Source organism: Amphiura filiformis, chromosome 12, assembly GCF_039555335.1.
Source record: "Amphiura filiformis chromosome 12, Afil_fr2py, whole genome shotgun sequence".
Lineage (NCBI taxonomy): Eukaryota > Metazoa > Echinodermata > Ophiuroidea > Amphilepidida > Amphiuridae > Amphiura > Amphiura filiformis.
Window position 1 is genome coordinate 31,352,347 of NC_092639.1, and position 26,906 is coordinate 31,379,252.

Genomic DNA, 26,906 nt, shown 5'->3' on the forward strand with positions numbered 1-26,906 from the left:
CATTAAATGTTGGGTTATATAAAGGTCATGAAAACGTTTAAAAACGTTTTGTATGAAAACAAGCTACAATAACATGTCAAAATGTTATAATAAAATATTTGTTACAAACATTGTTTGCCAAATATTTTGTCAACATTTTAAGTGTTGACAAAATATTTGACATTAAAACTACACTATATTAGAATATATTATAAAAAAAAAATAGAATGAAATGAAAATGTTGTATACACTATCTATATACCTTATATAACCCGACATTTAAACACTTTCTGGCAACCTTTCCTAACATCTTGCAAATAATGTCAACAAGAATTTGTCTTTAAAAAAGACAAGTTCACGGATCAGGTGTATGGTCTAACATTTAATATTCATATCTAACCTACTCTGCACTTATTCGACAATAAATAAGTGATATGAGGCTTAATAATGATACCTGCGTCTTGACTCTGGAAAACAATATTTTTAAAAACCTCATTTTGCATTTAGTTTTTTAGCCCCTCGGGAGCCACCTACAGGAGCTCATTTTGCATTTAGGTGTTTATTGTGGTGCAAAGTAGCAAAACTTTCTTTATATGACGCAATTTGTGCCTGGAAAAGGCTATCCCTCTTACAACCTATCGACAGGTCTGATTTCTAATGAGGTGTCACCGGTTTTGCAAGAGATAATAATACCAAATCTAAACACCATGAAATTCACCACATCACGACCAAGCTCACATTGGGCGCCTCATTCCTTTTTTAAAGGAATTTTGATTAAGCTACCTTACAGGAAACAAATTTGGCTATAAGTATACAAAGAAAATTGCAAGATGCCTTCATCACAAAAGTAAGTTTACACTGATTACACAGCCATTTGCTCTTGCTAGCTTTTGTCAGGGTCATGGCGGTCCTGTTTTTATGAACTGAACACCAATACTATACAGGTTTATACACATGGGTTATCAGAGTCAATAAACATTCAATTAACTATAGATAATGGACTTAGTTTTGTGCAATGTAGTAATTTTCTGAAGTAAATCGCCTACTGCATAGTTTTCTATACAGATGATGTTTATTTTGTGATCAGGCCTGGTCATGACATGGTAACCAATCAGTTATGTGTATTGTCACCATGTGATGGCTATAAGCCAATTACAAACATGTTTATAAAAAAGGCTAAAAAATTCCTACATTTAACAGACTCTTCCCCGGCCAAGGGCTAAATAGTAAGTTGTTAGTGGGGCAAGATTAGATAAAGGCATACAAATTTAGGTATGAGATATTAGGAATTATTTCCTAGTCTCTTTAACTACAAGGTTGGTGGGCTATATAGCTAAAAAATATTCAAGACACAGGGTATGTAAGGGATAAACTGTGCATATGAGATGTGGGTGCAAGTGGCATCATTTCACTGCCGTGAAAAAACGTTTTGTGTTTGCTGGGATACCAATCACACATTATACAAGCCCAACAAGCATCTAGGTACTGTGCCCAACTACATGTATGTGCACACACCATCAATCCATGATGTTATGAGCCTTCGCCACTTATAGGCTGAACAAAGTACAGAGGTAGTGTACCATTTAGAGGGAAATGCTGGGAGAACAAATTTCTTTTTCTTAAAAAAAATCTGTACTTGAATGTCAAGTACCTTATGACACCACTGTATAAAATTAATGGAATGTATTGACAGTGCTATAAATGTGTGTGTTCCTTACATGGATGCAAGTTTTCGTTTTCATTTTTACAATTTTTTTATGCATAAAAAACTTTTTTTGATATGTTTACTTTGAGTATGTTTAACATCATGTGCATTTAAGCAGCTGCAAAGTAGGTATATGGTAAAAAAAACTAGAAACATTATTTTTAAGCTGCAGCCAATGAAATGTGCACTGATGTTTGAGTCACTTGCCGAAAATAAAATAGTAACATAGTTCTTGATTCCTCACGTTAAGATATGTATACACATGGTTGTTTGATGCCATCATGAATTTGGCAGACAGCCGAATCCGGACTTGGCTTTTGGTAAATTCATAGTTAGTTCATGAAAAAGAAGAAGTGAAATTTAGCAAAACGCGACACGGTTTATTTGCCCGTAAGAGAGCTCTATTGTTCCGCTATTGTATCCGCTATTGTATCCACTATTGTATTCTATTCATAAAAGCTACTGCAAGAATCGCGGCAATCCCTGATATTGCTGATGTCTACCGCCGGCGCTTCGCATGTATTAACAATCAAAATTATCCCATACTCTTACACTTATAGTCTTATTCTCACCTTTTATATAATATTCAGAAATTGCAATTCGGAAAACTACTAACTTTTCAAGTGAAAATATATATTCCATCGAAAATATATCATACTTAAATTCTATAGAATCTATACCCAACCCAGAAGTGCCCATTTATTTTCTAAATTTTTGAGTGAACACGATAATGCGATTGATCTTCTTACATGTAAAAATACGGCCAATTCAGAGAGAAAATCTTGTTTCTCGTATAGGGCCTACTATAGACAATTACTTTTTGTTGGCTGGCCGCTGAGCTACATCTTTTACTAATTATAGATACGTCAAAACGTGTTCCCATGTTGAAAGTGTACAACCTATTTCTACTTGCTTTATATAGAGAGCACAATTGAATGAAGACGATTTATTTGTGCCAGGATTTCATTTAATATAACTATTTTTTTATTTTAATAATACCCCATACCTAACAAGAACATAAGGAAATATTGTAAAGGCCATAAATATACGCACTCATGCATAGGGAGACAAACATGATAAAGTTAATCTGTTCTTTTCATTCTCGTTCACTAACCTTTGGAACATTTCATCAATGCCTTCTCGGCAATCTACGTCCATAGGTCTATAGCAGAGAAGATGTAGTAAGAAAAAAAGAAAGAAATGAGGAAAGAAAGAAAGGAAGGAAAAAGAAATGAGAAGAAAGAAACAAAGAAAGCAAAAAGAAAAGGAAAGGAAAGAATGAAAGTAGGCCTATGAAAGAAACAAAAAAATAAGAAAGAAAGAAAGAAAAAGAAAGAAAGAAAAGAAAGAAAGAAAGAGAGGAAGAAAGAAAGAAAGAAAGAAAGAAGGAGAGAAATAAAGGAAGAAAGAATGAAAGAAAGGAAAAAAGAAAGGAAGGAAAAGAGAAGAAAGAAATAAAGAAAAGAAAAAGAACTAAAAAGGAAAGGAATAATGAAAGTAGGCCTATGAAAGAAAAAAACGAAAGAAAGGAGGAAAGAAAGAGAGAAAGAAAGAAAGAAAGAGAGAAAGAAAGAAAGAAGGAAAAAAGAAAATTAGAAAACACAGGAAATTAATACAAAAAACTGCTATAATGGAGAGAATGAAGATCTACCAAATGGGCAGGGCGTGACCAAAAAGAAATTAAAGTTTGAATGCAGAAAATTGGACATTGAGTCCGATGCTATCAGGGCCAACAAGGGTGCCGTAATGGTATATAGTATGTTGTTCCTTCAACCAACGCTAGTGATCTGAACCTGAGGTTTGGAGAAGGCCAGTGACTCTAAGATCAGACGGAATATGGGGAATATCGTTGTAGTGGCGCGTGATGGGACTGTCATGGTTGTTTTGCTCACTTTGATAAAGTATTTTTTATACGAAACGTCAGTGTATAATTTTATATTAAAACATCGTTGAACAACACCATTTTGTTCAATTACTTTTCACTTTTTACCATGCGATGTTACGTGGGACTCTTAACTTTTTTCTGCACCAAATAACGAGATTTATAAATTTTCTAAGTTTAATAATTTATTTAATTTAAAAAGAAAAACGTCAAGTGTTCAAACTTTAAAGCTCTTTTTCTCGAAACAGCGATTTTGATTTCAAGTTAGATCATTTTACCAAATCAGGGCCGAATTAGGCTGTTTAGCTTAATCATGTGAAGTGAAATGATATCACACTGATCAGACTGATCTTTATGTTATTACAGTGAGGCCCACATACAATGTTCAACACAAAGTGAACGATGTTATAACTTGGAGGGCTAACAAACCAACACCGCCAAATTCGACTGGCGTGTGTGTACAACGTGGGAAACTATGAGGAAATTGAACACTCGTTGTCTGATAATGCATGTGTTTATGGTTCGGATAGCGGTTACTTTCCAGATCTCGTTCCGCTTGGGTTTATTGAATACACTCTATATATAGTCATCAATATGTCGTTTCCAGTCCCTGAACTATTGGGTTCAGCTATTAATTTTTGTAATAATTCTTTTACCCCATGCAGATGATTGGGGTGGTTACGGTCGTTAAAACAACTAACCGCTGAAATGAGGATATCGAACTAGTTTGCCCGCAGGGCTTAAAAGAACCACAAACCGCGAAATATGGATATCCAACTAGTTTGCCCTCGAAGCTTCAAAAAATCACTCATCGCGAAATAGTTTGCCCAGAGGCTGCTAAAAAGAACCATTAACCGCGAAATATGGATATCCAACTAGTTCGCCTCGCATGGCTACAAAGAACCCACTTGCTGCGCAATCTTTTTTTACCTCAAAAAAAGAATTAATATCTACCCAAAAACGTTTCAACACGTAAAAAGGGGCCACAGTTTAAAAATCTTTCCTGTGTGGCTTTTCACCCTTTTTAAACTTGGTCCCATTCAGTAAAGTAGTAATATGAAGAACGAGTCCTAATTTCTACATGTAACAATTAGGTTTAAGACTGTCCGAAAGCGGTACAATATGACGAAGGCTATGTATTATCAAAAACATTTGAAGGTTTATATTTTATTATCTTGCGTGTTCATAAAGAGTAGTAGAGTATTATATATACTTAGCAAATTGACTGTCTGTCAACCTGCTATATATAGGCCCTACATTCAGTACATAGGCGCAGAATTGCACAAGACGATGAAGAATTTAACAAAGTGAGTATTTGCTACTTTTGCTTAAATCAAAATACATTATAACGTCTTTACGGACGAACATTAATTCATTTACTCTACAAAATGACAACTGACACCTAAGAAAAGAAACAAGTAGCCTAAAGATGACTTCGTATGGGTCTTTAGAAACTTTCATAAATGGGACCAAGTTTAAAAAAGGGTGAAAAGCCACACAGGAAAGATTTTTTAAACTGTGGCCCCTTTTTACGTTTTGAAACGTTTTTTGGTAGATAGTGTTAGCTGACAGTGCATCGCAGTATGGTCTACAATGATAAGTGTTAAGTAATTGATATGCTGCGCTGCCCTCGATAGGTAAAGCACAGATTCCTTGTTCTCTAATTTTAAAATAATGCATGTGTAAGCCGAATTCATGACGATGTGATCATTTCTAACAAAACATTATAATTTTCAATTCTAGACCTGGACAATACCATCAGCTATCATACTAATATGCTTTAGCTATTTTAAACATAGATTTTCCTTTCTTCATCAAATTTTTCATCTTTTTTTGCCTTTTTGTGGTAATTTTTATTCTATTGATTGTATATTTGTGTTGTATTCAGGGTGCTATTAACATTATCTGAAGTTTAATTTAGCACAATAATATGAGTTATTCCTTTCATTTCATTACAAAAATATTTAAGAAAATTTCTTGCTATTTGTTACTCAATTTTTTGATGTTTCAAATCATTATGTACAAATGTCTACCCCTGGGTGTTTACCCTTTGTAAAGGTTTTAACATTTAAGATAAATAGCGCCATCAGTGTTAAACTTTGTTTAAAAATAAACACAGTTCTAAATGCCATCAAACAACAGTGATAAACAATAAATATCCAATAAATAGTACTGATATACTTTGTAAAGCTTATTTCGAATTAAGCCCCCAATCATAGTTCATAAACTCTACTCTGAAGTTGTTTTCATCCAGCAGTTTCTTCATGTTTGTCTTCTTCTCTCCATCACCCAAGTGATCATACACCCACTGTACAACCTGGTCAGAAGAAAACAAAACGTACAACATTACTAGCTTTACTATCAGTATACTTGCAATATGATGTGTATGAGACTGTATGTGTACCACAGAATTAGAGAAAGAGCAAGAGGCATTTGTTGTCATGCAAGCGTGACATGGAAGACACACATACACTGTGGATGGTTTGGCACACCATGGATGTATTCTACATAAGCCTTTTGGAAGTATGGTGGGCACAAAAGGAGAGGGCGTACTTTGGTGTGAGTAAACCTTTGTATGCTTTCTCAGCTGACAAAAGTTTGCTCAAACCAAGGTACGCCCTCTCTTTTTGTGCCCGCCATATACTTCAAAAAGGCTTATACATCCATGTTTGTTTTTTGTTTGTTTGTTTAAATGGTCACTACATGTCACAAGGAAAAGACACACTTGGTTCCTGATGCGACCAGGCTCAAACAAAATACTCATGCCAAGCTAAAAAGCCTATAAACATGCTCGTCTATATGGGAAGCGACATGAGAAACAGATTTGAAGACAAAGAATAAAAGAAGGCCACTTCCAAAAATCAAGAGAACAATTTTATTGTCAGCCTTTGGGCCAAGAGAAAGGAAACGCTTAAACCAACTAAACTGCCACTGAGGGTGGGCTCGAGTATGTTCCTCATGGCTGGGTTCGTTGATTAAAAGGCTGCTTTGTAATTGTAGACATCTCAAGACGAGGGTTGATAATCAGAAAGCCGTAACTCACAAAGGATTCCTTTGTGAGTTAAGGCTTTCTGATTGTCAACCCTCGAAGAATACTATATTTTATCCTTTAGTTGATAAGAATTCTGCAATTTCATTGGTCAAACACCACTTGGATAAAATCTGTATTACCTGCGTGCCCCTCATTAATATACATTGCACAGGCAGGTAATATTTTCCGTACCAGTCATAACACGCGCGCGTCTGCGTACCATGACTCGCGCAATATCCTACGACTCGTGTGCATACTTCATGAGCAGCATGGCTGCACTGTTAAAAAGCAAGGAAGAAACTGTGACTGGCCTACATTAAGATTATCAAACTAAAATCCTTCAGCAAAGTTTATAATTACGAATAAGTCGGAAGATAATAAAATTCATGTTAAGTTCACTAAAGGATAAAATCGTTACCACCAGTTTGCCCTCACAAAATACTGGAAAATATCTACGGTCTGGTGCCATATTTCATGAAGCCGAAGGCTGAATGGAATATGGCATTATGGGGGATAACTAATAATATTCATGGTGTGCCAAACTACATAAAAGAATGCGCATATGTACGCGTAGGACTACATTGGGGCCTAATAGGGGGCATAATAGGGGGACTCATTGTCTTTGGAAGAGGGAATTTGTCAAATGAAGGAATTTGACAAATTTGCAGGCACATAATACATATGCACTATATCTTTGAGGGGATACATTCCATGGACCTTCATGTAAATTCAGCCATTTTTGTCAGATAACTAGCACAATGCCTCACACGCTAACATGTTACAGCTAATCATCAAATAAACTCTAGATGGCTGGCATCATCAGTCTGCACTTTTGTGTCTGGTACTTTGCAACATAATCAAACAGATTACACCCAAGGAGAATAAATTCTGAATTGTCCATGCATAACATTATCATTAATCTACCATACTGGTCTGTCACACTTGGATACCAAAATATTATCACCAGCATTTTTGGTAAAGCCCGAAATTTGCGCCTTTCAAGTTTGAATGTTGGCATGTGCATGTAGCATGTGTTATTGGCACAACACATTACGTAGCAGAGCAAGCACGAGCCTTAAAACCGAGTTTACGGGTGCATGGCTAACTCAGGTGGTGGATGACATGATCGAGCCGGCACTTTTGTGTCTGGTACTTTGCAACATAATCAAACAGATTACACCCAAGGAGAATAAATTCTGAATTGTCCATGCATAACATTATCATTAATCTACCATACTGGTCTGTCACACTTGGATACCAAAATATTATCACCAGCATTTTTGGTAAAGCCGAAATTTTCGCCTTTTAAGTTTGAATGTTGGCATGTGCATGTAGCATGTGTTATTGGCACAACACATTCGTAGCAGAGCAAGCACGAGCCTTAAAACCAAGTTTACCGGGTGCATGGCTAACTCAGGTGGTGGATGACATGATCGAGCCGGCAACTTGTGAAACCGCCCGGGTGTATGGCATTTTCAATATACTTGGTTAGTTTTGTGGGGTTCATTATCGAACCCCAACGGTTTTAGCTTGTATTTATATTACTTATTAACATAGGCCCATTTGTTTTTGATATTTCAAGCGTTTTAAAATTTCAAAATAATCCCATTCAATTACACGGTTGACGATGAAAATTTACTGAATTTAGAGAATGCAATGCGGCCACCACCTGGCTAACTATTCCAGAGGTACACTATTTTGCCTATGACAGCCCACTATGAGCGACATACAAAAATGGCAGAGTCAATTCTCAATGGTATAGGCGGAAGTAGGGGGGTACACATCCCCTATAAAATCATAACAGAAGGAAAAATAAAGCAGTAATTGCCCTGTATATTTGCCTTTTAGCACGAAAACACAGTGTTTTTGGGCCCAAATAGGGTGAAATTGCAAAACAGACCTCATTGGGGCTACAATGGTCTGAAAAGGAAGTTTTTGGCAAAATGAGTCCCAATAAATCCGAACTAAATATGCTCGTCCCTCAACCCCCCTAAGTTTTTAATGCTTCTGCCGTCACTGCTCATGGGTCTTAGCTCTTTTAACAAAATACAAACAACACATATTAAGAGATCGGATAGCAACGTTTGCACAGTATTTTTTGTGGGGCAGCACATCAGACACAAAAAATTGCAGTCTGAATACAAGGAATGTCCTTTTGATATCAAATAATTGGTTGATTTTTTTTTTAAATTTGCAATATAACACAAATTTTATGGCTTATTATTAAAACTTGATATTTTTGACATTTAACAGTCCTCCAGTAAACTTAATAAATCTAATGATATGTATTTAAATTGCATGTAGCTGATAGGAAAAGCCATCCATCATTTGAAAATTTTGACCTTCGTATTGAAGATATACATTTTTCCCTAAAAGACCTAAACATTATTTGATATCAGGAGATTCCTTGTACTCTGAATACAATTTGGTGTGTCTGATGTGCTCTCAGGCCCCAACAAAATATACTGTGCAAACGTTGCTATCCGATTCCATAAGTATTCTCACTCTTACCTCTTTGTTATTGCTGCCAAAATCTTCTCGATACCACTTCAAAATACTGCTGAGTTTGACTTGTCTTTTGTCTAGTATAACTTGACAACCATCAGAACTCTCTAGAAAGGCTTCGGCTGCTACTTTTAATTGGTCATATATACCCTGCATCAAGGGAATAAAGATACAGTATACATCTAGTAATTCCATGTGTGTGAACTTCGAAGAAGACTAAGTGCTATTTCAAAAAAGACTAAGTCCTATTTTAACAGGCTTTTCCCACTTTTTTGCATAGTGACTAATAAGAGATGATTGTAAATCATCCCTAAATGATTTGCGAGGTGTTTTATGTGATGCACCAATTGAGGGCAGCACCAAAAGAAATAGAGGCCGTCAGCCTTTTCTGCAGGATCCGCCATCTTGTGCGTACTGCCGTTCTGCATGTCATGCGTTGGACATTACGCTCCCATTTACGCGGAAGTCGCAGCTTGTGACGCACCTCTTCAGTCAAGCGTCAACGCGGTGATCTTAGCAACAAGGCACTCCATACCCACAGGATGGCGGCGTTGACGTCACAATGACTACCTCTATTATTCATTCACATTTCACCGTTGTTCATCACCCTTTAACAACGATCGTCTGCATTGTCTATGTGGTTTACTTTGTGAGCGCAGCAAAACCACACAAACGCTACCGGACACGACTTGTTAAACAGTGATGAAACAACTGTGAAACATGATTGAATCCCTTTCAACAATGAAAACAAGCTAAAGATCGTCTAATTCACATTGGTTATTTCATGAGGAATGTCGACAGTTAGTCACTCAACCTTATAGAAGATGGGTGATTTTTCTATTGATATCAACAATAAACTACAGAATAAAATGGAAATGTTTAACCGCTACCTCCAAAATACTGAATTCAACATGTAAGCGTTCACATAACGTGTATGCACGTTTGCTTTCACGGATACGCTACTGTAAAAGTGTGCATTCATCACAGATTAACAACGGTTGGCTCCTGTACAAAGATATTGGAAGAGTTGATGATGTGTCAATACAATAACATCAGCCTCATTTTTGTGTCACAATACGAATAGGTTGTGGTAATCTGAGATACCATAAAAACTTGATAGTTAGCATATATGTGCTTACTATCGAGCACTTTTAAAACATGCAAATATGAAGATGACCCATCCACAAAAGTGTAAAGTGTTTTAAGCAAATCATCGATACACATATAGTTATTTATACAAACAAGTAAACCTGCAAATTTGCTTCTCAATCTCATTAGCTCAGTTAGTAAAGCGCCGGACTATAGTACAATTTCATGTTTTCAAAGGCGCTTGTAGTAAGCACATATGCTAACTATAGAGTTTTTACGGTACGTCACTATAAACCAAAACAAAACTAAATCAGTTACCCTATGCATTCCATACACACTTACCTCTGCAGAATAGGTTTTGATTGGAGGACAGCTCTTAGCTCCACACACCAATGCAAAGTGGATGAGCGGTTCATGTTTCTCCAGCATAATATTTAGCCGAGGATCCCCGCTACCAAATTGTCGGCTAAGGGCCCCGACACCACGTCTGTTGGAACGCAGGACTCCATTCTCGATATCTTGTAATGAATAGAGATGACCTCCAATTACATAACTTGTATAATTGAAGAACTGAAAAGAAAAGAAAAATTCTGATTATTATGTGATTGTTTGTAAATATGCAAAGATTAATGGGTTAATAAAGGTGGTACTACACCCCTTGATAAATTTTGTGACTAATTTTGCATTATTCTCAAAACTACACACTGTAACAAAAGTTACATATATTTACAAGGAATCCACTTACTTCACTGAAATTTCAGTGATTCAAGACAAGTGGTTCATTATATATGTTAAGAAATGAGGTACATTCTAGCGGTACCTCTTTTCTTATCATAAATAACATACCGCTTGTCTTGAGTCACTGAAATTCCAGTGTAGTAACTATAGATTCCTTTCCACTATAATATACATAACTTTCGTTACCAGTGTGTTATTATCTTTTGAGAAAAATGCAAAAATGGTCACAAATTTATCAAGGGGTGTAGTACACCTTAATTTAACTATTTCCCAAAAGCAAACAGAATCACTTCCTGGTGCAATATTTTGGCTTGTATGAGCATCCCTTCTTCAGCACTGATAGCTGCAGCTGGTTGACATTTTTCCCAAGTGGAGTCACATGAACGGGAAGTTGTACCAAAATCACATACATGTCCTGGTATTTACCAGGTTAGGCCTCAGTATCCATAGGCTGTTCCCTCGTGGCGTGTGCCCTTGTTCCGTGTTTACTTTTTCCCATGTGACCTGCCACACAGACAACGAACCGTAGTGGCCACTAAGTAAAACAAAGGTTCGTTGTCTGTGTGGCAGGTCACATGGGAAAAGTAAACACGGAACAAGGGCACACGCCACAAGGGAACAGCCTATGGATACGAGGCCTTAAAAGCAGTGAAAATCCAAGCTAACTTTTACTGCATGTTGGAATTCAAAGCTTCAGACGCCAGTGTTGGAGGACTCAGGACTCGGACTCGAGTCCGGACTCGAGTCCTTTTTTCAAGGACTTGGACTCGGAAGCTAAGGACTTGGACTCGGACTCGGACTCGGACCCCAAGGACTAGGGGACTCGGCTCCGAGTCCTCCTCGAGTCCGGCAAAATAGGGTCTTTTATGGTCTTTTATTTTCGTTCATTGTAAACTTCTTCTTATATATATATGCTTGATCAATAATCACATCACATGGTTAATTTAAGTAATTTTGCATGCAAATACATTCAGTTTGTAAATAAAAGTACAACCAAAAAGCAAGATTTGTTTCAGTTATATCTTTAATTGGTTAAATGGATTTTAATCATAATCGTTTGTTTTGACATGACTGCTTGGTTAGACAGTAGAATGTACATGAATAATAATACCCTGGGGCACACAAGTTAAATTTTGGTAGGGGTGTGCAGCGCCGAACTTTGGGAACTAAGAACTGATTTGGGGGCAAAATAGGGACATTTTTGTGGAGGTCTGTGAACTAAAATTGGGCCATATTATAGGCTTTAAAGCTAACAAATTCAAAATGTTTCCAAATTTGAGCTAAAGAGCTACAATTTTCAGAGTGTTAGGCTCAATGAACTGGAGCATGATGCAAATGTGGGTCTCAAGGAACTGCCAGAGAGCATGAAAAAGGGACCCTTGACCGCCGCACATAGCCTACCCGTACCACCTTTACATATGAGTGACACTCCCGGAATAATACTGCATAGGCCTACAGCCAGATCCAACACCGTTTCGTTTGGCACCTGAAGTTTGGTAGTGACGTCATATTTTGATTGTCATATTGCAACTTTTGCCTCTTTAAAACACAAGCCTAATAAGTTGGGGTGGGGGAGTCTGTGATTATACTCTGTTTCCAAGGTAGGCCCTTTGCTACCTAAGGGGCTTAGCAAAATTATGAGCATTGGGGAAGGTAAAATTATGGGCAAGAACTTTTTTGGCCAATCGAAAGGGAGGGTGGAAGCAATTTTTGGCAAGCCGAGAGGGGAGAACAAGCAATTTTGGCACATATGGGGCACCTTTCAAATAAAACGCTCTAAAAATGCTTAGAAAACAGTACGGAAACGCTTAATTACATATTATGCAAATTTGCCTGCTCGCTGCGCTCGCAACATATATCTAAACCATTTAAGGTTTGTTAATTGGAATCCCAAAAAAATGGCATGTGTAAAGGGGGTGCAAATATTTTGGGCAGGCCGGGAGGGGGGGTGCAAGCGATTTTTGGCAGGCCGAGAGGGGATAAGCATATCTCTTACAGTTTCACACCTCCCCGCGGGCTCCGCATAATTATTGCACAGCCCCAAAACAATACTAGGCATGCAAGGTGGGACTAGCAAATTATGTACTTACAAGAAAATAATATAGAACTAAAATTCTGGTTGAGCATGTTAAGTATAGGCCTACATTGATAAAGTATTGGTCAAAACCCCGGGGCTTGAATTTGATACATAAGGACTCGGACTCGGACTCAAACATTGAGGACTCGGACTCGGACTCGGACATCAGAAATTGGCAAGGACTCGGACTCGGACTTGGACTCGGACACCAAGGACTCGGACTCGGACTCGGATGACGAGGACTCGACTACAACACTGTCAGACGCACTTCCTTTAGGCTTATGACTTGCAGTTTTCACACTATACACATAGCCATTCTAAAATGTTGCAATAACCATATAGTTTACTACTGCATGAAATTTCAATTGCACTATTCAGACAGACCTCGCTAAAGTTTAGATTTCCACTTGGCCACCAGGCATGTCCACATACAAATGTAGAAATCCCATGCCCGACTTAATATCTTACCCTCCCTGCTCTTGTCCAATTTTATACGCATAAACCTTACAAATTTACAATAGTTAATAATGTTACTTGTCGCCAGACATGCAAGATGTAGCATGCATGATACTATGTGAGGTACTTTTTTGAGGCGTACCTTATACTGCCTGTCGCTGCTGACTTGGTGATAACAAATACTGTGGGCAAATAGTACTTTTGCATGGTCTGTTTTAATGTAATTCTGCTATTGAAAAAATTCTAATTCTTGGCGAAAATCATAGGTGCATAATTGTAATCATTTTGTCATTTTAAATCCAGTTGCCCACTGCATGGGCATGTTAGTCTGTGTTTCTGGTTGTTTGGCATTAGATTTGTTTAACCCAGGCAGCCGGGCAAACCTTTCTGCGAGCCCTGCATTCAGACAGTCCCAAAGCATGCCACACAAGCTAAACATTGATATGGACTGCATATAGCACATTAATGCAGATTCACTAACACTGTTGAGTGCTCCAATATGCTTCTATGACTGGTTTCATTAAACCAGATGCTGAAATTATGTGCAAAATAAGGAAACAGTCATGTAAATAAAGTACAGAACTGATCTTACCTTATATCTTTGCCATATATTAACAGGTGGTCCTCTCTTCACTGTGGCATGTATAACTAGTGCATTGTAAACATTGATGAAGAATGCCAGTTTCTCTTCCCTGGTTGCCGACTGGATATCCACACGGATAGCTCCCCTGTTGCTTTCACATATTTCTCAAATTTGGGATCTGTACCAATTGCTTTGTAGTCTACTGCCTGTGACAATTGAAAATAATGCATGGGCATCAATATGAGGGCTCACACTTACACAGTTTTATCAATGTCCTCTTTGGCATTGATTGGACCAGTTGATGTGGCTATAGGAAGGGTTCCTCTTTCAATATGAATGCAACTGTATTAGACTGAAGGATTAGACCCAGTATCCCAGACAAGATTTCTGAAGTCTGACCGTACCAGTCGGACTCAAAAGTATCTCTGTGCACTAATATCACTATATGCAATGGCATGGAAATGGGAAGGGGGTTTGGGTAGCCAGGAAGGCAAATTCCCCCTGGCTACCACTGCCTTAAGCCCTACTTCTTGCATTACAGATTGATATAGGTTTTCCTCTATATTCATTCAGTCAATGTCTAATATACAAACTTGAATATAGAATGTATTTGCAGGGAGGAGATACGTTTAAGTGACCGCTTATAGGGTAGAATTTCAACCAGCCTAATCATGAGGCTCCCGTGGCAAAATGGTAAAGGCACAGGTCTTGTAAACCTGAGGTCCTGGGTATGATTCCCAGGCGGGATCACGTTTTCTGCTTGTCTCCTTTATTATTTGCGACAGCGAACCTGGTGAAAAATATTTATATAATTCCCTTCAATCAATCCACTGTTTTCCATGTTGAATATACACCCAATGGGAACAGTCATCAACACAAAAAGGATTCCAGAGAAGAATATATTGGACATGATTTGAACAGTTAATTCAATTTCCCTTCTGAAATATTTGTATCCCATACCTCCAGCATCATCACATGGTTGGCTGCCATTTTAATTATTACTGCTGGTTTTTGTTTTATTACTTTGGCTATAGAGTACCATGCCCATTTACAATCCCAATCCATATTTTGTAAAAAAGAAACAAATTTCCTAAGTTGTTGAAGATTCAAATCCCATTTATTGTCTGATCATTTGTAGGACTTGCTCAAGCAAAATAAGGACAATTTTGTATAGTCAACTTTTAGAGTTTTACATTATGATAAAGAACTTAAAATGTCATCAAAATGTGACCTAAGAATGGCAAGTTATTGCTATTGAATGGTGCATTTAAATCATTTATGATCAACTCCTATTAACCAACCTTTCCATCTTTTGACAGGTGATCATTGTAGATTGACAAGATAAGTTTACGTAAATCTTCACTTAATGCTGACGCTGCAAAAAAAAAAAAGAGAAAATGTTTATCAATAATCAGTAAAATTTACCAAGGATTTAATACATGCAATAGATGTGTGATATACAGGCTACATGTACATATGCAGTCAAGTAAGCTCAATTAGACGCTTGACTCCAGTGCATAAGTGTATGGTGAAGCATGTTCCAGCCCGAGATGGTCTTGTTTGTTCTTGTGACTTTCCCCTGGAAAAGAATCTAACTGCTTATTGTCTTGGGTATTAATACGAGAACAGGGGGGAGATGATCCTTGCTACGATATTGTGCATTGTGATTTGAATAAGGTGCAAGTGCCTGATTATTGCTAAATTGTTTATATAGTGTGTCTTGGACCACAGTGGTATAGTGTCTTGTCTCAAGTTTATGGAATAAATTACCCATCAGTAACTGCACTTCTAGCTCATTACACAGTTTTAAGAATTAGGGTCTCAAAACACCAAAACACATCTCTTTTAATAGTAGTCTTTTCACTCTTGTTGATTATTAGTTGCTTTGTTAATTTTATATTGTTGCTGTATTTTGTGTGATGTGAGGAAATGGCGCAATATAAAAGCCCAGTGTGTGTCTGAATGTAGAGTAACACCATGCATAATTATGTTGGATTCTGTAGTGGCAGATTTGAATCAGTATGTTTACGGACAAATCTCCCTTCTAAGCATGTGTTTCCACCCTGTGGGATTAGTTTAGTGTGTGCGATTTGAATCTGCCACTGCAAAATCCTAAATGGCATTACTCTCAAAGCTTCTCAACTTGAGACCAGACACACAAATTCCTGTAAAGTGTGCTAGGGCTAGTGAGTTTATGCCTGAGCATACTTCACCATGAAATATATAGTAACCTGTGTTTTGCATGAAGCAATACAGTTGTTACATGTATTTCTTGTACAATGCATGAATGCAGTCACAGGGTTATTATAAGTGATGTGATCAAGCAAAAGTTGGAAATTCTACTCTGCAGATGTGGGGAGAAATGTGTCAGAAATTATGCAATCCCTTAGTTTTGTGGATGACAAAACTTTGAATAACTTTCTACCAAAAGGTGATAGAAAGATGAGGTTTTCACTGAAACCAAGCTACAAATTTACAATAATTTAATTATGTGACTTGCTGTCACAAAATGAGCGTAAAATCGCAAGTTGGTAGCTTCCAGATGTCTTGGATGCTGTGTTGGTATTCTTTGTTTCACACACACCTGTTCAAGCTAATAGTATGTCTGTATATTCTTTGTGAATGGGGACACAATGGTCCACTCATAAAAGGACATACTGCTGGTTTGTACAGGTGTGCGGCAAACAAAGAACATCAACTCAGCAGCCAGGATGCCTCAAAACTACCAACTTACAACTTTATTCTCATATTGTGGAAGCAGGTCACATATAGGAAATGTAACAATTTGACATCAGGCTCCTTTTGCTTACTCGCATCAACAGTATCTATCTATCTGTGAACACGCTTACTTGTTTAATTCATTATATTATTTTGCAGAATAGGCCAATTATTGCCATTTTATTCTGTAGTTTTATTGCTGATATGAACAGAGAAATCATCATCGATCTTCTTGTAAATGGCAATGACTAAACTAACATTCCTCATGATATATTCATGTGAATTACACGATCATTAGCTTGTTTTCATTGTTCATTGTTCATTCAATCATTTTCCACCATTTTTCATCACCGGTAACAACTTGTGTCCAGTGCGTCTGCATGGTTTACTTAGTTCGGGCCAAGCAGCTAAAACTGCCCTCGAAAAGTTCCCCATAGAGACGCACACACGCATCATCATTAAACGGGATGAACAATGGCGAAACATGATTGAAACCCTAAAACAATTACATACCTGGCCTAGGTTCACATTCTGATACTATCCCAGCATTCAATGCAGCTGACGGGTCATCCTCAATAAGGCGGTATACTTCACTATCATCTTTAAATACAACATCATCTGATTTGCCTGACAGTTGATGTCCAAATCCTTTCTGAAGTATGGACTGACCCATCTCAACAGCTCTTTGGCGATCTGGAAGAAAAGATAGGGAATGAACTGTTTAACACAGTAAACATTACTTTCATATGCAACATTTGCCTTTTTTTTAAATGCATGTTGAGAAACACATAGTACTGAAAGGAAGGTGACCTGATATATTTTGAAAATCAAATTCTTTCAAACTTACGTATAACATAAAATGTTGTTTAGCGGTCCCTTTCAAGCATTCATCAGTGCAATAAGGACACGCAAAATGTTTCTTGTAAATGTGACTAATTCCTTATGGAATTACTGACATTTACCGTATACAGTGTGATACTAGTAGTGTACAGTGTTTTTATTGATAATAATCACCATGATCATGTAATAATATATTGATATCAAATAAAAGACCCTATTTTTCTCATTTAAAACATATTGAAATTAAGAGTTCCAAATTAGCCTAAAACGTGGTATACGCTGGCGAAGTTACGTAATAAATCGGATTAACTACCATAGCAATAGGTGAAAACAATTTTGAATATATCGCGCTGCACTACAAGCAGATTGAACTCATCACCTGTGGATGTCTGCAATCGTAGATTGAATACAATACCGGTCTTTTCAAAGATACTAATCTTACAGGTGCGAGTTACAGCATGACATGGTTCAATGCAGAGGTACCGCATGAGCGTACCAGTGCAGCGCGGTATATTCAAAAATTGTTTTCACCTATTGCTATGGTAGTTAATCTGATTATTACATAACGTCGCCAGCGTATACCACTGTCAAGTGTTGCCTATTTTTTTGAAGTCAATACCCCAGCAACTTGCCACCAACAAGAATTGAACCCAGGATCGCATGTACCAGAAGCGAGTACGCTAATCACTGCGCCTTGCTCTCCTGCAAATATACAGCAAAGCTCAAAATGAAATACTCATCAAAGATCTACTCATCACTTATAAATCAATTCTTACCAACTTGTTTCGTTTTGACAATCCAATCTACAAACTCTTTTCCAATGAAGGAATTCTTATGACTTGTAAGCAATCCTTTACGATGATCCTTGATAAGGCCACTTGCTTTCAGATCACGCACCAATGATGCACATTCGTCAAGTTCACATGTGAACTCAATATCACCTGAAAAATCAAAAGTAATCCAAATCCAGAAATTATATATTCCAGTACTCAAAGAGATGAAGTTGAGGGTTGAGAACCAGAAAGTCTTAACTCACAATGAAACATATTGTGATTTATGGCTTTTTGGTTTTCAACCCTTAAAGTGTTGGATTGGTTAAACATGCACTAACTCTGCATTGAATTGAGTCAAAGTCTATATAAATTCACAGTAAAACAATTGGGAATTCAAGTTGCCATGGGTTGACCCCTGTTTTACAATAACACAACTGTAAGTCCTAGCTGCTTTGTACATGTATGTTAAATTCTCATACAACATTCCACTACACATGGTCTTAGCTAAAAATTGAGGTTTGCCTGTCCTAATTTGACCTTAAACCTTTTAAAACTTTTACCAGACTTCTACAGCCGGGGAGGGGTCAAAGAGTTCAAATATGTGTTGCTATGGCCTTGTTTTGCACATCTGGTTTATTAAAAAGGTCAATAGCTTTTCTTAACACCTACAATTATAATGTAGCATCTGTCAAAGGCATTAATTTTGCCCGTCCCAGGAGCAAACTCCCTTTCTAAAATGACGGACAGACGGGTGGCTAGCTACTAAGACACTGCCACTACATAATGTTAACAACCACCTGTTATTAGGACTTACTTCAAAGTACAGTGAATGTTAAATAAGGTCAAACGCAGATGGTAATGAGCTATTCTAGTTGAAATCAAGTCTCTATGGAAGACATGACCTTAATCTCCCAAAGAAGGGTGCAGATTTCAAATGGAGTCATCCATGGCATTCAGGTAACTCCATTTGAAATCTACACCCCCTGTGTGGAAGATTAAGATCATGTCTTCCATAGGGGATATATGACTTTCAAATGGAATAGCGCAATATCGTAATGGCTCACTATCTTGAAATATAAATTATATTCTTCCTTAACATGCATTTGAAGCCCTTCAAACCACCCTCACTCATAGACTTGACATGAGCTACGAGTAGCTACTTGAGATGTAGTCAGTGTACAACCCCTGTTACTTTCCTATTCAGCGAGGATGACAATTTTGGCACCCTTGTATCAGGTATCAGAATGATGGCCCACAGTAGAGCGATTCACAGAGCATGAATAGGGGATTAAAAAGCTGTGAAGTGGGACCATGTGCTTCTTTTTGCCAGTTTGCCATCAAGATTTTGAATGGGAACAGTTCAGACCCAGAACATGATCATGTCAGTAAATGAATATTTTGTTCAAGGACTGATTATTCAGACTACCTGAGTTGCTGGGTTTGGCTAAGCTTGGATCTGGTAACTGAGGAGCATCTGAAGGAGGCTCATTATTCCTGACATTGTCAACAGCTTCTTGCCACTTGTCTTTGTCTGCTATCTGTAAGAATTATAATAAAAGAATGACATGATGTCAGCACTGGTAGTTATCATGGGTGTCGTAGACTTAACTTCTTCTTGGGTATACATTGTACAACATAAACCAAAGTGCAGTTTAACTGGGTTGCAGAATTGTACATATAAACAAAATTTTCTGCCAGGGATCGCTACGTGGACACTTCTGTAATGACCCCTGAAGTATGTGCATCTAATGTGGGGTGACCAGCTTGTGAATACCTCCACTCCCCCTGCAACATTTTGTGTAAAGAGGTTCTGACACAATCATCAATTTTATAAAAAAGGAGTGCTAATCAGCAGTCGAATTCGACGGTATCGCATCGCAAAATGCGATGCAATTTCCATCAACTGCTATGCACTTTTCCAAAATGCATAGCTAAAAGTGCTATACATAAATTTGAGCTAGATTCCATGTCATATTTACCTTAAAAGTTCCCCAACGCATCGCGATTTTCGAGCCAAATTCCACATCGCATTTTTTTGGCATTTTGACACAAAGCACGTGGGGATATCCCTCAAGCTAAGCCCCAGGTAATTTTGGTGGTTCCCGAATCTGTCAAGCTCTTGCAATAGCAAAATTACGTCTGTCAAATCAACAGCTATCAGCAAAAAACCTGACCTCTGACCGTTAGAGATGTTTTCAAGTAGTTTCAATACCCCCTGAAGCTGTATATGTCAACTGCACATAAAAAATTGTTTATATTTATTTATATGTTTACTGAGCATCGGTTTCAAAATACCCACTTTCTCTCCCCATAGCGTTACGTCGTGATAATGAGCTCAAGAATAATTAATGAGAGAAATGTCAATGGCGATATTACACTTATATTTTGACTTCTTGAAAACAATCGTGAATTCTGATGGCTTTTAAGCATAGAATCCAGCACAAACATGAATTTATTGATGATATTGATAAATAAATGATGAACACATACAACCTGTATTTTCTTGGATATATTTGATATTTTATTAGCAACAAGGTTTGGGAAATGTGTGTGATGCGCGAATACTTATTTGGCGGCAGTGATAGCCGAGATTTGATGACAATGACAGAAGTTGTAGATTCGCTACGCAAACACAAATATTGCATCGCCAAATGCTACACTTTTTTTTTTTTATAGCAAAATAACTCATGATGCAAAATTTGGAAACTGCTATACAAACATGTGTTTTGCATAGCACAAACAGCTATGCAAAAAAATTGACCTAACCCTAAGTGACAGTATTTCTTAAAATGAATTTTGAAATTAACTACTAGTATAACTGTGTCATAAACTCCAAAACAAAAAAACAAAACACAAACAAAATGAACCAACGAACTCTACTCTCCCTGTACGTTATTTAAGATGAAACTATCCTAACCATTAACAAACAGCCAGAGGATGTTTAAATATATTCCCATAACCCAGTGGGGTTATTTAACATTCAAAACATTGACACTTATGAATAAAATTAATGAAATGGTACAATATGAATGTTTTCTATAAGAAAATCAAATTTAATTTGATAAGACTTGACTATTATCTTGTTGGCGGCAATTTTAAAATCACCATTTTGTGTGTGTGGTAATGGGGACTTTGCTTTTAAAATTAGGTTATATTGATCAAATTTCCCAATCATAGTGCATTGGCGGAATGCCCTTGAGCCTCCTCTGAAAAACAGCCAACTGCAACCCTATTTCTTGAAGTGCTATCAGATGGAATATGACTGAAATTAAGAAAACTTGACAAAAATCTCATTTGAATCTTTATCAGATGAGCAAGCCCTTACCAACTGTTGTAGGTCATCATTTCCACCAATATGTACAGCATTGAAGAATATCTGAGGCACTGTCTGTTTCCCTGTCCTGTCTTTGACTGATTGTCTCACGGAATCATCATACGCATCAACGCTAACATCTGTGTATGATAGTCCCAAGTCCTGAAATGATATATATTTTAATTTTAAATCATTTAAATGTCAAAAATGGGAAAAAAACATAAAATTGAGGTATAGGAAAGGGTGGCGGCGTTACATATTTTGCATTTTTTGGTACATTTTTCCCTGTAATAATGGAACGGAGAAAGGTATTGAGCTGATTTATACCTCAATGTGATGGCAATTTAAATTTGAGCAAACTTTGACTTATCGTACTAATTGTACTTTTCGAGATATTGTAATTTGAGTGATGCAATGTCAGGGGTGGAGGCTCTTACGGTGCCGACATGTGTATAATTTTTATTAAGCCAATGAGTGGTCTACCCTGCTATAGGGGTCACACCTGAACCTATATTGCCTAATAAAGGCAAAATAGATGATGTCTGACATCTAGTATAAAGAGGAGGGGGGGGGGTCACCGAACATGCATTTTTAGATGTCTATATCAGCAAATGAGTCCAGAAGCTGCTTATTTGGGTCAAAGACACCCTAGATTCCAATTTGTTGCTCTGTAGCTTACTCCTAGAGGAAGATATGGGTGTCTAAACTCGGAACAAAAAAGTAATGTCGCAACACAAAAAGGGGGGTCCGACCCAATTTTCAATAGGCAGGTTCTTGGAAACGACAAGGAGTAGAGACCTACCGTTTGAAATGTGTTCATTTGGCACATATGGCTATGATATACATGTAAGTGATTTTAAACAAAATCTGAGAGGGTGACCATCAGCCAACCCATTGGGTGAGTTGAGATGGACTGACCCACATGCACCAAATATGTGTTGTTAAAAGTCTTATCTTCACGTGAGGAACGGTAAGAAGTGATATTTTGTTAATAAAATTTGACCTTCATACGGTGAAGGACAGTGGAAATCTAGTGACGGAGGTGTGAGGAGTACCTCGGGCTAGTTCTCTACCATGGAGGTTACAATAAAGGAGGGATTCATTTACACTTTTCTTTCCCTCCATTTACTTCTAGCAAAGTCAAAAAGTTAAACTGCAGCCACCTACATGTAATATTAAGCTACATGTATTTGTCCTTCATAGGATCTACAATATTATAGAATAAGGTACCGGGTATGTAAATACCAAAAAGTTTGTTCCTTCTCCATAGGACTATAAATCTCCATACATAGCCAGACCAGGCCTAGTTTTGTGCATACAGACCTATGTTTTCAAGCACTAACTCAGGTCACTGGCTAAATTGCACAATAACCATCGGTGTTAGAAACTTGAGCAATTCAAGACAGCTGTCAACTTCGTCATCTAAGTCCGCGACTCATCCAAACTCCAGCAGGATGCGGATCTACCGTTTGCTGGAGCCCACAGATACAGAAATAATTAACATTTCCAATGGACATGTATACACACTGCTCCCTAAATTTGATCAATCGATCTTGTTAAATTACATACCGTAGTATAGTGCCGTACTATTACGCTGACTTTCGTTATACGGGCGAGGAGGATTTATTTCGACCTCCTGGTTTGTTTACAAACAGAGAGGTAGACAAAAACCGTTCCGCGTGTCCAAACACTGAAGTATCAGAAGGACGGTCCACAATAGCGTGATTCACGTAACCTGAATAGGGATTAAAAAGCTGTCACGTAGAACCATGTGCTTCTATTGTCCAATTTGCCATCAAGATTTCATATGGAAACAGTTCAGACCCAGTACAAGATCATGTCAGAAATTAATATTTTGTTCTGGGTCTGATTATTCGGACTAACCGTAGTATAGGTATCACAGGCAAACCTTAGTTAACACAGTCAGCCAAATTGGTCCAAGTACAATACTGGTACAAATTTTACATAGAAAATTACAAGATAAGATTTGTGAAGGAAACCTGCATAAATATGTTGTATAAATGGTGAATTCAAATTTGCCATCAAACTGCATCATTTTATATCAAATTAAAGCCCTTGAGTAAAGAAAGCCAAAACTGAAAACCGTTTTGTCATATATAGCACTTTCCGTAGCAAAATTACATCTTGTCAAAGTTGACTTTCATCAAAAATATTCAGCCAACATTTTAATGCATCAATAAAAAAACCCAAAACAGCATAGTCTCATGATAGTGCAGCTTTTCTAACACAGTCCCTCTAAAATTCCATGTACGATTGTCTCATCACAAAAAAAATCAGATATTTGGGTCAAGTGAAGTATAGACATAGACATGTAAATGTATCATAGACATGTAAATGTGTATTATGTTTGGGCCCCGGTTTAGGCCAATTTGGCTGACTAGCAAATGTGTTTTAAGGTTTGCCTCTCATATGTTGTCTATACTTCACTTGACCCAAATATATACCGTAACCACTCGGGTATAAGCCCACCCACCTAGATGGCAGATTTCACTTCAAAAATGGGGGTGGGTTTATAACCGGGGAAGGGCTAGTGCTTGAATTTTAAAATAAGAACAATCATCCCCCATTTGTATATGCCCAATGTACCAGTCATTTCTATCATCTATGTCAATCTTAAAATTATAAGTGTGGAATGTTAATTATCAACTGATATTTGTTCTTAAATATGAGAGCAAAGAATTGATTTGATTTAAGAACTTGGCCAAAATTTAGTACCAGTGGGCTTATACCAGAGTGCACCCTTGTTCCCAGAATGTTTTGAAAAATAGGGGGTGGGCTTATAGCCGAAGGTGGGCTTATACCCGGGTGGTTAGTAATTTATTTTTGTGATGAGATAATCGCACATGGAATTTTAGAGGGATCATGAGACTATGCTGTTTTGTTTTGCAATTGATTCATCAAATGTTGGCTGAATGTTTTGGATGATGAAAGTCAATCTTTGACAAGATGTCACTATATGGAAAGTGCTATGACAAAACGGTTTTCAGTTTTGGCTTTCTTTACTCAATGGCTTTAATTTGATATAAAATGATGTGGTTTGATGGAAAATTTGAATTCACCTTTCATACCTACAGTCCTACATAGTATGATCAACATGTTACACTCCTCAAAAGAATTAAAGGATCAGTTGAATATAATCAGCATTTTTTAAAACATTGGATATGATGATAATATTATTGATAATTGTGCTAAGATCTTTCATTACATCACTTGTTCCCTAAGCTGCAGACAAAATTCACTCATTACAAATATCCGCCATCACCCACATCGTGAGGGAAGGGAGGAAAATGCAGGTCAAAATTTGGAAGCCATTTTTCAAACATCACCACGGTCAACATCAAGTCACATATTGGGGTGGGTTTGTGTATGTGACACGTGTGTGGGTCTATATGTTACATTAGTGGGTATATATATATTAAAGAATGCCCTCAATGTATCACCGGGGGTGGGGAAATTCATATGTAACCGTACAAAAGATGACCACCCGGCCCCCTCCTCATTTCTTTGATGCTGTGATGGTAGGGGTCTTAATCGTGATCATTAGATGGTACAGAACGACAGAACATATTAAATATAGAGTACGGTATATTCATTTACCGTATGCATTACGTTGCACTAAATTAAGGGATCTCAATTATGACCCCTACCCTCAAATATGTGAGGGGCCTTGAGATCACCTTTTGTGTGGTTACATTAATGACCTTCCCCGGCCCGAGGGTACGTTGAGGGCATCTTATACCCACTAATGTGACGTATAGACCCAAACGTGCCACATCACATACTCAAACCCATCTGAATATGTGACTTGACCTTGACCGTGGTGATGTTTGAAAAAATGGCTACAAATTCGAAATTTTAGCCTCAATTTTTTCCCCTCCCCTCAAGATGTGGGTGTGATAGGTATGCCAGGCAAACACATCTGCTAGTCAGCCAAATTCGCCGAAAATGTGAATGCATTTTTACATAGAAATTTAAAACAACTGGCCGAAGAAGGGAACCTACATAAATATGTTTTCTATACTTCACTTGACCCAAATATATGATTTTTTATGGTGATAAGACACTCGCTCATGGAATTTTAGAGGGATTTTGATAGCAGTTCCATTAAAAAAACCTGCTATCATAATGAGACAAAAGATCTAGAAACACCCCCGAAATGCTGTTTTGGGGAATTTTGCTAGCTGAATCTTTTTGACATTGTTTGATGAAAGTCAATCTTTGACAAGATGTAACTTTGCTACGGAAGTGCTATGAAAAAAGGGTTTTCAGTTTTGGCTTTGTTTACTCAAGGGCTTTAATTTGATATATAAAATGATGCAGTTTGATGGCAAATTTGAATTCACCTAAGCATACCTAGCTAGGTGTGATATAGCGGATATGTATGAGTGAATTTTGTTTACAACTTAGGGAACAAGTTATGTAATGAAAGATCAAGCACAATTATCAATAATATTATCATCATATCCAATGTTTTCAAAAATGCTGATTATATTCAACTGGTCCTTTAATTCTTTTGAGGAGTGTACATGGAGTTGGTATGGGTAAGCTTAAAAATGTAAAAATTATAAGCTTAACGTTTGCACTTACTTTAAGTGTTGATTTGGCCTTCAAACAGTGTGGACAGCCCACGATAGAATAAACCAAAACTCGTCCTTTCAAAGTATCAGTCATTTTTTTGGTTTTAATGGTCACAATATTTCGGCTCAGATAAATACCACACCACCACATTGGGTTCGTATATTTTAATGCACTCGGTGTTTCTACCGTCCCGACTCAAACGATTCTAGAAGTTTTTCTCACAAGCCCCGCCTACTTTCCCTGCCTTCTCGGCAACCCGGAAGTAACTTTTTCCATTGGTTTGTGTGGTGCAAAATGAGGAAAATACCAATATTTGGCAACGAATTACAGGAATTCCAGTCATAGATCTCGACTGAAATGGATACATTTAGGTAAGTAACACTTTCATTTATGTCATATCAAAAAATTGTAGGAGATCTATGACCAGTTTGGTAGATAATCGAGTTGAAATGTGGGCATGTTTTTGGCATGGTCTAGGTGGGAATAACAGGTTCGTACATGTAAACTCAATGGGAATCTCTTACGACTAGGCTAAAATACAACAATATTTTGTAAATTTTCCTCGTAAAGAAAAGATCGGTCAAGGAAACCTATATGAATATGTTGTCAATACTTCAC

The 26,906-nt window shown here is 37.4% G+C and overlaps 1 protein-coding gene across 1 annotated transcript; it reads right to left on the reverse strand.

Moving 5' to 3' along the window:
* Positions 1-5,120: 5,120 nt before the first annotated feature.
* LOC140166070 (uncharacterized) lies at positions 5,121-26,421 on the reverse strand. The gene is given in 11 exon segments (XM_072189450.1): positions 5,121-5,883; positions 9,109-9,252; positions 10,534-10,761; positions 14,055-14,185; positions 14,188-14,251; positions 15,347-15,420; positions 17,277-17,456; positions 18,380-18,544; positions 19,803-19,914; positions 21,702-21,851; positions 26,298-26,421. Coding segments are annotated over 11 exon segments (1,458 nt in total). The 5' UTR covers positions 26,382-26,421; the 3' UTR covers positions 5,121-5,757.
* Between the last annotated feature and the right edge of the window lie 485 nt (positions 26,422-26,906).